Source organism: Bison bison, unplaced genomic scaffold (assembly GCF_000754665.1).
Source record: "Bison bison bison isolate TAMUID 2011002044 unplaced genomic scaffold, Bison_UMD1.0 scf7180017864224, whole genome shotgun sequence".
In the NCBI taxonomy this organism is placed as follows: Eukaryota; Metazoa; Chordata; class Mammalia; order Artiodactyla; family Bovidae; genus Bison; species Bison bison.
Genome location: NW_011494796.1, coordinates 2317017 through 2327872, shown reverse-complemented (window position 1 = coordinate 2327872; position 10856 = coordinate 2317017). Strand labels below are relative to the sequence as shown.

Sequence of the window (10856 nt, the reverse complement as noted above, 5' to 3'; positions counted from 1 at the left end):
TCTAACTGTTGCTTCCTGACCTGCATACAAATTTCTCAAGAGGCAGGTCAGGTGGTCTGGTATTCCCATCTCTAGGTAACATAAATGACAGATAGGTAGCGATGACACAAGCATAGTAAAATGTTAATAGAAGAGGTTTTCACTGTGTAATTCTTGAACATTTCCACATGCTTGCAAATTCGCATGATAGAATGTTGGGGAAAATTCTGTTCTTTTACCAAGTTAACATAGTCTCATTGAATTAAATTTAGAAAAACACATGAATACATTAAAGATAATATATCACCATCTTGGTGATCAAGACAGAACACCATCAGCACTCCAGAAGGTCACCATGCCCCTTCCCAGCCCATTTGCATCCTCACCCCAGCAAAAGGAACCACTATTCTGAGTTTTTATGCCATAAACTATTTTGCTGGTTCTAGAATTTCACATCCAAGACAGTATTACTCACAATAGCAAAGACTGGTAACAACAAGTATCCATCAATAGATGAATAGTTAAACAAAATGCACATATATGTGTGTATATATATATATATGCATATACACACAGCTGAAGTGACTGATCATGAATATACATTTATACACACACACACACACACACACACACACACACACATATATATTTATATATATGAATGCTGTTTGGTCGCTAAGTTGTGTCCCACTCTTCTGCAGCCCCATGGACTGCAGCCCACCAGGCTCCCCTGTCCATGGGATTTCCCAGGCAGGAATACTGGAGTGGGTTGCCATTTCTTCCTCCAGGGCATCTTCCCAACTCAGGGATCGATCCTGTGTCTCCTACATTGCATGTGGATTCTCTACTGCTGAGCCACCAGGGAAGCCTTATACTATATACACACACACATATACCACACACACACAATGAAATACTATTCAGCCATAAATCCTACAGGGATGGACTGTTTTAAGTGAAATAAATCAGACAAATACCGTATGACTTCACTTATATGTAGGATCCAAATAAACAAAAAGCTGAACTCATAGATACAGCGAGCAGATTGGTGGTCAGCAGAGGTCAGGGTGGGGTGGGGAGCAAAGTGGATGAAGGTGGTCAAAAGGTACAAACTTCCAGCTTTAAAATAAATAAGATGAGGAAATGTAGTGCACAGCCTGGTGACTATAGTTTTAAAAAAGAAAAGCAAATATATTAACTATTAAAAATATGTGAAAGGTAAAAAGCAGAGAGGAAGGGCATGGAGAGGGAGCAGGAAGCAGTGGTGGAAAGCGAGGTTGAGCATGTGCACAGACCCAGGGAGCATGAGAACCCAGGCCCGCGGCGAGGATGACCATGAGCCTCAGAGCAGAGCAAGGCCTGTGAGCAGCTGTGCAGCAGGGCTCTCTGCAGACCCAGTGGCTCCACACGCACCTGTGCGGGGCTGCCACCAGCCTGACAGACTAGCTCTGTCAGTGTCTCGTGCAGCCTTCACATCCTGGGGTAAGCAGGGCAGAGCACACACTGGAGGACAGCAGGGTGGTCTCAGGCACAGGTGTCCTGCTCTGGGCAGGCGGGGCACAAGCCTTAGGACCGCCACAGTGGTTGGAGACGGGCCCCTGGTGCTCTGTCAGGGAAGACTTGCTGCCCAGCGCAGGGCGCAGAGGCCAGCAGACTGCTCCCTTCACAGTCAACCTGAACCTTTTTTCTGTACCCTTATGCAGGTGTTCACCCCTAAAAATTGCCTGGCACCCCCAACTCTGAAGACCCCAACAGGTAATGATGCCAAACAGTTTGGTGTTCAAGTTTTCTCTGCTTGTAAGTAAAAGCCAGTTCATGCAAAAAGAGTAATGATACACTTCCTCATTCATGCTCACCACCACGACTAAAGTAGGGCTTGCTGGCTGGGATGCCTGCAGATACCCTGATGCCTTCACTGGCCGAGGGCATGGGACTCCCTGCTCCACAACCTCTGGGGGCAACACACAGTCTTCCAGGAGATCAGTGCTAGTCTGGAGTGAGACAAGCTACTTTACTTCCAAGCCCTCCTCTCCCTTCTGGTCTGTGTTCAGACCTGTGATGAGTGGGAAGGACAGGGAGGCCACGTGCGGGAGAATGAGGTGGCTGACGATGATGATAGCCCACTACTTCAGGGCCGCTCCGCCTTCCTCCTAGGCTCACAGACACAAGCCTGATGGCCTCAGTTCCTGCTGCACCTCCCAGCTGGCTGTCCCACTCAAGGGGGCCACCTCCAGTCTACCATCACCAGGCCCATAGCAAACATTTACTTCCCTGCAACATGGTGCCGGGAAGCTCCTCTCCCCAGACTTCATATTTTTTGGGGTACGAACACCCCCATGGCTCTGCCTACTGGGACCCTTCAGTCAAGAGCCCCCAGTCCGACAGTCCCCTGCTTCTGCAGTGTTCTCCCAGCTCTCTGCCAACCACCGGCTCTGCTCAGCTGGCTCCTGCCCCCGTCACCTCCCACAGAAACACCCGTCTGGGAGCGTCATGCCTGTCAAGATCCTCACCTCCCCCGGCACCTCTCCCCACCACTCCTGCCCTCAGGGGCCTGATACGGGCCCACTAGGCTTTCCTCCATCTTCATACAGGTGAGCTGGGCCTAGAAGCAGGTCTTTCTTGCATGACTGAAACCTCAGCGTGGGAGTGGATTCATGGTGCTTGAAAGTAGGAAAAATCCGATGGGCCAGGTCAAGTCAGAACTTTGGACTTTTCGTAAGAAAAGAACAGCTGTGTTGAATGAAAAAAGAGCTGTGCAGCTGTGGGTGCGCACCCCTGAGTGCCCTCAGCAGCAGAGTATCCAGGTGCCATCATGGGTCTGGGCTCCAGTCTCCAGTCTCCAGGAAGGCCCCAGGACTGCCCTCATGATGATATCCAAAGGACAGATGGAGTTTCACATTCAAGCCTGCTCTGGCAACTCTGGACTGCTCATCTCTCATCTCTCACTTGCTCGTTTGTTTTATGTATGGTATAATTATCACTTTGCCACGTGCTATTTCTTTTCTCTTCCATGTATGTTATTTTCTTTTCCCCAAGGACCTCGTTCAAGATGGAATGTTGCACAACCTTTTTCTTCAAATATTTTTTAGATTCAGGCACCAATCTCTTTCTATATACTCAGCACTTAATTGCTCTGCACAGAAAAATGCTTCCCAAGATAACTCTTGCCTCGTTTAAGCAAGCCGGATCATCCCATGAGTAGAATTAGGTGTGTTTGCTGTTGTGTTGCTTTCAATAATTCAAACGCTCCCTTTATGACCTTCAGCCACCTTGCAGAAGACACTGCATGGTGAAGTGGCAAAAGAATGAGCAGAACCATTGACTGTACAATTCAAAACTGGGTAAGTAGTCCCTGAACAGACAGAAGGTACTTCATCAAAAGTAATAGGCCTGAGGATAAACAAGCCCAAACCATGAACATGAAATCAGATCTTTCCCTTGAATGAAGCTAGTGATTGAAAATAAAGTTAAAACAGGACCTGTTATAAGACTTTGTAAGGTCTGTGAATATAAGGGAAGGAATCATTTTTCAGGGGAAGGGATGTAGGGAAGAGAAACACTTGGGCTTTTAGTTGGACATAAAGTCAGGCCCGTTTTCTTTGGAGTAAGGAGGAAAATGAAGTCAGTACCTTGATCTTGGCTGCTTCCAAGGCTTTTTTCCCATCCCAGGCCCAGCCTCTCTTTGTGAAATAGTTGACGGTAGCAAACTCGATCAACGCAGAGAACACAAAAGCGTAACACACGGCTATGAACCAGTCCATGGCTGTTGCATAAGCCACTTTGGGCAGAGAGTTCCGGGCGCTGATGCTGAGGGTCGTCATGGTCAGCACCGTGGTCACCCCTGGTCAACGATAAGGGGAGGACAATGGAACAAGAGTCAGCTCTAGCACCGGACCTCAGGATAACACCTCTGCATGAGACAAAGACAGAAAGAAACTGTCTCTCAGCCCAGGTCTCTCTCTACGATTCTCATAGCACAACACGTTCCTTTAAACACTGCTTAGTTTCCTTATCTTGTCAGTTGTCTCCGCTAGAATATGGATCGAGGCGGGCAGGGATTGTGTCTGATTTGTACACACACCCTGTGTCCCTGTTGTCCTGACCTGAGCCCTGCAGAGAGCGGATGCCCAACACAGATAAGTTAGAAGACTGGGGCATCTTTGTGTTCCTCAGAAAAGTCGAGCTGAGACGGGCAGGGATGTTCCCACGGCTCTGGGGAAGCACTTCACAAAGACCCATGGTGCCCCTGACAAACTGTGGGCTCCAGAAAACTCATAAAGCAGACTTGTTTTCACATGGACTAACGGAGCCTGCAGACTCCAAGGACCCGAGTGCAACAGAAGTACCACATTTGAATCTAGGTCTTGGCACGCCCTCTAAGAAAGAACTGGGTCACCTTGAGGCTGCTGTGTAAGATGCCTGTAGCCATCTGCCTTGTCTTTTAGGGAAATCTGCAGTGAGCATACAGCAAGTCTAGATCCTCAGAGGGAGCGGTTGAACCTTTACTGGGCGTCTGCTAGGGGCCAGCCCCTGATGTAAGCTACATTCTGGATGGGTGTCAATATTCACATTTGGCAGGTGAGGAGCTTAAAGATTTAAAAACAGTACTGCACTCAAATTCACCAGCTGGCAAATGAGAGCCAATACTAGACCCAGGTCTGCTGAACACTTACAGCCCATGTAGTTTCCACAAGCTCTGTCCTTCCTCTTAGCATAGTTTTGCTTGCATAAGGGTGCATGTCTATGCACGGGGTGTGAGTGCAATGCAGCTGTTCCAGTGGAACTGTGTGCCACCCTCCCCAAATTCAGAGGTTGAAGTCTTAATCTCTGGAACTCAGTATTACTTTCCAGATCTTACTTAGAAACATGGTGTTTACAGAAGTAATGAAGTTACAATGAGGTTATTAGGGTAGGCCTTAATCCAACATCACTGGTATCTCTCTCTCTCTCTCTCACACACACACACACACACAGGGAAAACCCCATGTGAAGCCCAGAATTATGCTGCCACACGCCAAGAAACTACCAGAAACTAGGAGAGAGGCCAGACGCAGAGCCTTCCTTCAGAGAAAACCAACTCTGCTGATTTGGGACTTGGAGCTTTCAGAACAGTTAACTTCAGGCAGTTAACTTCTATTGCTTAAGCCCTCAGTGGGAGGAACTGTACTAAGGCAGCCCCAGCAAACAGCATCAAAAGACTGTAATGTTGCTGGTCGTCATAGCAGCTTAGTGTTCATTCAGTGTCATCCTTCAGAGATATTTACATACCCTCATCGAACATCGCACTGTGCATGGAACTGATGCTAAAGAAATCAGTGGTCACCTTTGATTTTTCTTAGAAATCCAGTTCATCATTGTGCTAGAGAGCAGTGCTCTGTGTATGACCTTAAACAGGCTTCTTCTGTCTCCTTGAGTCTTTTAACATCCTAACACTAGTTGAAAATCTCTACGAGGAAGCAGACTGGAATACAAGGCATCCTCCAAACTAAATTTTTTTTTCCTTGTCCACCTACTAATGTTCTCCTAAACAGCTGGGGGAACACTGTCTAGCCACAAGCCAACCCCCACACCTTCCTGATGCTAAATCAGAGGAGGCAGACGAAGCATGCGGTTGGAGGCAGAGAGGTGGTTGCACAGAAGCAGTCCTGGGCCCTTCCTGGAAATCTCCAGGATCTCCGGCTTCTTCCACCTTACAGGAGTTTTGGCAGGAAATGCAGGGCACCTTTCCTTCTTTGGAACAAAAAGTACAGTAGGAAGAGCTGAGGTGGGAACAGTACTTGACAGTTTAGAAAGATGTGAATATCCATTACAACTGACCCATAAAATTACTTTTAATGTTGAATTTGATGAAATGAGCTCCCAAGTAAGAGTAAAACATTGGATCATGTCTGCTGTGTCAAGGTACTAGCTAGCTAGATCTGGCTAAACTTGATTTATGTCTCAGGGATGTCAGATAATATTCTAGATTCTTATCATACATATGTGTACATATACACACATATCATACATGCATATATCTCATATATGTGTTTATTTATACATTTGTTGTTCTTGCTCAGTCGCTCAGTTGTTTCCGAATTTCTGTGGTCCCATGGACTTTAGCCTGCCAGGCTCTTTTGTAAAAATACTGTAGCAAAATCTCATGTAAGACAGATTGCTGGAAATTTTAAAAACACTGTCCTGCCCTGCCCCTCCCCCCCAAAAAAGAAAAAAAAAATAACAGGCTACCGGTGAAAGGCTTTTCAGGAGGGAAACGATGATCAAATTGCTCTGAACCCTGGTTCAGAAAGCAGCCCTAAATCTAGTCTTTAAGACTGAATTTGTTTTCAAGGTCACAGAATAGACAGGCAGCTCTAGGCTGTTGTTTTCTGCGATGTTAGACTAGGCAGAACACAGTCTGCAGGCTGGGTTAGGCACACTCACCAAACACTGTCCTGGCAGGAACTGATTCTCGGTTCAGCCAAAAGGACACTTGTGACAAGATCACGGTCATGATGCAGGGGAGGTAGGTCTGGATGACAAAGTAGCCAATCTTCCTCTTCAGATGGAAATGAGCTGTCATGATTGTGTATTCACCTGCAAATAAGCAAATCAGTGCAGTCAGCCACCTAAAGGAATCCCTGTGCTTCCTGCCCCGGTCACCGTCTCCTCGGGAGCTCCCTTCTCCCCACCTTCCCTCTGCACAAGCGTTCAATTGTGTTCTTTGGGTGAAGGAGAGGCTGGTTGTTTTGTTAAGTCTCCTGACTCCCGGCCTCTGAAGAGCCTCTGCGGGGGGATGCTTTTCTGGGGAAAATCAGATTTGTGTGTTTTCCTAATCCCTGGTTACAATCTGTGCCACTCTCCACCTGCCCCCCTCACTGCTACTGCCCTCAGGATTTCAGGATTTAGCCTCTCTACATATAACTCAGGACATCACAGAGCCCTATCGCGGGTGGAGGGGTTTTCCTCACTTCCCAGCCAGAGAGGGCTGGCAGGGGCGGTGGGCTTCCAGGCCCCCACAGGCTCAGTGCCCCGCCTCGGCTGGGAGGTGAGAAGCAGCAGACCCAGGAGGCGGCGGGTCCTGACTGCGCCGAGCCCCCGCGCCTTCCAGGGACAGCGAGGGCATCTCTTTGGCGATGCCCCAGTGCCTTCTCTGGATCTGCCTGGTGGTGTGGGAGGCGAGCGCCGACCTTCCCCTCATTGCGGAGAATGACGCTGCACTGACAGTGAACTGGTAAGGAGCCAAGGTGGCTACATGGGCAGTGGGGTGAGACGGGCTCCTTTGCTGCATGAGTCTGCCTCTCCCTGGGGAGACGGGAAGGATGCTTCCAGACGTGAAGGCACAGCTGAGTTGATCTGAGGACAAGAGTCCTTTGACTGATTGGAAGAATCAGACGGTGTGGTCAGCGAGTCTGGCAGAACCACGGATGTGGGTTGGGGGGCCTCTGCTGAAGTGGACCCCAGATGGGCCATCTGTTTGAGGGTGGTCAGACTGCAGCATGGGCTCAGTGTTGAGGCGTTTGAGACTGGTTAAAGCGTGGATGCTTGCTGTTGGAATCAAAGCCCAGCGCTCAGTAAGGTCAGCTGCGGATGTGTCCCTAGGTGCCTTTCCTCACAGCATGAATTAAGATCATGTGTGGCAAAACCTGCTCCCTACAGAAGAGGAGACCACAATTCCTGCAGGGCCGAGAGCCACCACGCCCTCCCCACAGCCCCAGGCAGGCAAGAGGAGGGACTTGGCTCCGTCCCATAGAAGGAGACAGGGACACAGAGAAGGGGGGAAGGTATGCTAGTAGCAAAGACATCTTTGCCATGATCTGATTTTGCCAGGAGGGTAAACACCATTCTGTTTCTTTGCATTTGGATTTGAAGTTACTCTCCTACTTATAAATTCTTTTGCTGTTATGGTTCTTTTCATTCTGTTTTATTTTTGAGTCGAGGATAGCAATATAAGATAACATTCAAAAAAGGTCATTTTTTAAAATGCAAATAGGGGCAGAATCCCATTTAAAAATGTCTACAGAATGACATGAAACAGGGTTTATTAGTGTTGCACTCCTTAACCCCAAGTATCTGCCATGCCACCTTCCCACTTGTTCCTATAAAACCAGGCCTGCTTCCTCTTCCTTTCCCTTGAACGCAGCAACAGTATGTTGCAGCAGCCTCTTCCCAGGCCTGCCAGGCCCTTTCTGAGGACACCAACCCTCTCCAGCGGATGGGCACTGAGTGGAAGGCTGCAATGTGCATCCCTTGTTTCCGGCCAGCTCCCAGGGGTGGTGATGCTGACAGAGTGATGCTGACCGGGGGACCATCTGGGGCTTAGAACTCATGCTGCGAGCAGGACTCACTCCATCCTTGTCCCACATTTCTCCTGCCATTTGGTGCCCTGGAGGACCCTGCCCTGCTCACAGCCAAGCTGGTGATCATGACCATTGGGGTTGGGGTCTGTGGACACCCCCTGTCGCTGTAGGCCAGGGGGTTCCTTCGGAGACCCTGCCTACTTGGCATCGGGTGACGCCAGGACTGTGCTGCCCTGAGGGCTCAAGCCAGCCCTGTGCCTGAGGGAGTTAACTGCACCCTCGAAGGCCGTGGTGATTTCTACACAGCTTGCTGTGCTTTCCAAAATTCAACCCCAGGGGAATCCCTGAAATGGTCAAACAGGGAAACAGCAGAGCAGGTAAATGGGAGAATGTGTAGGCAGCTCTCTGCCTTGGCTACAGAGGCTGCTGCTGGCGTCTTGGTGCTTGGCAGGACTGTTACATAAGCAGGGCCCGCGGTCACTGATGCTCACATGGGGGCAAACGCACCTCAGATTAACGTCCCTCATGACCCTTAATCCCGGGATGCCACAGCTGCGCCTCCGTGCACGGCCGGAGGAGGGGCTGGACGTGGCGGTTCCTTGCGGCTCAGGAGAGCCGGGGCTCCCCCAGGCGTGCGCCCGTGCAGGGTGCAGGAGAGGAGGGCTACCTGTGCTGGTGCTGATGTTCTCCGTGCCCACGGTCTGCCCCATGAGGTGGTACTGGTTCAGCCTGGAGCCATCTTCTGCCACCACCACTGACTTGGCGGTGCCGTTGGTCCAGACATAGACGACTTCGGAATTAGGATATGCGTCTGCATGGCGGGGGACAGAAGGCAGTGTAAGCCTGGGAACGTTTGCAGCCTGGTACAACCACACATGTTTATGAGAGTAGTCAGAGAGATGACTGAAGAATCAAATGACCTACAGAAAGTACAGGCAGTCAGACCAGGGCAGACAGCTCCACCGTCGAAGCCCTTATCATTTCCACAGGGCGGAGCCCTCAGAAGTCAGGCCCAGTGCTTCCCACGGACTGTCTTCTCTTCAGGGTGCACCGTCGCATGGGCCGAGACCACAGGGCCTGGGGCTCTCCCAGCTCCACGCTCTGGGGCAAGTCTCCTGTTCTGTGCTCAGTGCTTCTATCTGAGAACGGGATTGTGACAATGTCTGCCGTCCACTATTACAATGGACATGACGAGAGCTCCATCAGGGTGTCAACGGTTCATTAACAGTAAAAGTAAACACGATGAGTCACGCAAGAAGCAATGAGTAAGTTCACTGTGCACACACCAAAAAGACAGTTTGCAAACTGAGAGCTCTCAAACCAAAGCATGGGTTGAGGCTCAGGGGTACACCGTTATAAAGCAGCTTGTATAGCAGGAAAGAGTTGATGGTTTATTATTCAAAGTGGTTACAATATTAGAATTTTCTTAAATGATATGGAATTGGTCAGTAGTTGCCTCATATCAACCCCGGCAAACAGTTTAAGTTTTACTTCTAATTCTTAGAGGCAAATGACCCAGGTCAAGTTAGCCTTAGAAAATAAGCTAAATTAAGCTTCATTTGTAGGACAAAACTGGCTGTCTGCTCAGTGAGTTTTCATGTCTGGTCTCCATTTGTTTGTGATTCTAACTTGCAGCAGCGTCTGACTACATCAGCTCCTATAAAGGTTTCACTTTGCAGAAGGCACTTGTCTGGTTGACTGCACTGTCCTGGCAGGCAGGTGATGCAGGCAGCAGGAACTTTAACCCTGGCGTCATATCTGTGACTGTTACCTTACACGGCAAAAGGCACCATGCAAATGGAATGAAAGCTATGGGCCTTAAAGTCAGGAGATTTCCTAGATGATCCCAGTGGACCCAATATAACCACTTTAGTCCTTCAAAACAGAGAACTTTCTCAAGCTGAGGCCAGTCATAGAGACCCAGTTTAGAGAGATGTGAAGCAGAAAGAAAGGACTCAACTTCTATTGCTGGTTTTAGAGGTGTAGGAAGGGGCCATGACCCAGGGTATGGAGTTAGCCCTTCTATGGGCAAGAATGACTCCTGGTGACAGCCAGCAAGAAACAGACTTCAACCTGCAGATCAGGGAACTGAATCCTGCCTGCAGCCTGAGGGGCTGGATGTGGACTTGCCCCCAGAGCTTCCAGAAGGGAAGGCAGCCCCGCTGACACCACGATTCTGGCCATGGGAAACCCAGAGCTGGGATACCAGGCACATTCACTGTCTGACCTGTAGAACTAGAAGACGATACAAGTGTTGTTCTATTTTTTAATGTTTTAACTATTGAGATACAATGGACACATATCATTGTATAAGTTTAAGGTGTACAATGTCATGATTTTATATATGTATATATTATAAAATGATGACTACAATAAGGCTACTTAATAAATATGTTGTTTCAATTAAATTGCTAAGTTTGTGATAACATGTCACGGCAGCAGAACACTAGAACAGGTGGATGGAAAATAAACAGAAGACTGTATCCCAGAGGAGGGAGACAAATATACATGAACATGTTATATGTGAGGTGGCAGTGAGTGCTACAGGGAGACACACGCTTTGCCGAGGGGAGAGGTGCAGTGGGGGAGTCTGGGGAG

The 10856-nt window shown here is 48.9% G+C and overlaps 1 protein-coding gene across 1 annotated transcript in view; it reads right to left on the bottom strand.

Annotated features, from left to right (window-relative positions):
- The window catches only part of GABRA5 (gamma-aminobutyric acid (GABA) A receptor, alpha 5), an 89193-nt gene that overhangs the window by 2628 nt on the left and 75709 nt on the right, over positions 1 to 10856 (bottom strand). The window contains exons 6-8 of the mRNA XM_010845809.1: positions 8926 to 9069; positions 6403 to 6555; positions 3609 to 3820 (exon numbers count right to left, since the gene is read on the bottom strand). Coding sequence (XP_010844111.1) covers positions 3609 to 3820; positions 6403 to 6555; positions 8926 to 9069 — 509 coding nt within the window. The remainder of the gene's footprint in view (positions 1 to 3608; positions 3821 to 6402; positions 6556 to 8925; positions 9070 to 10856) is intronic.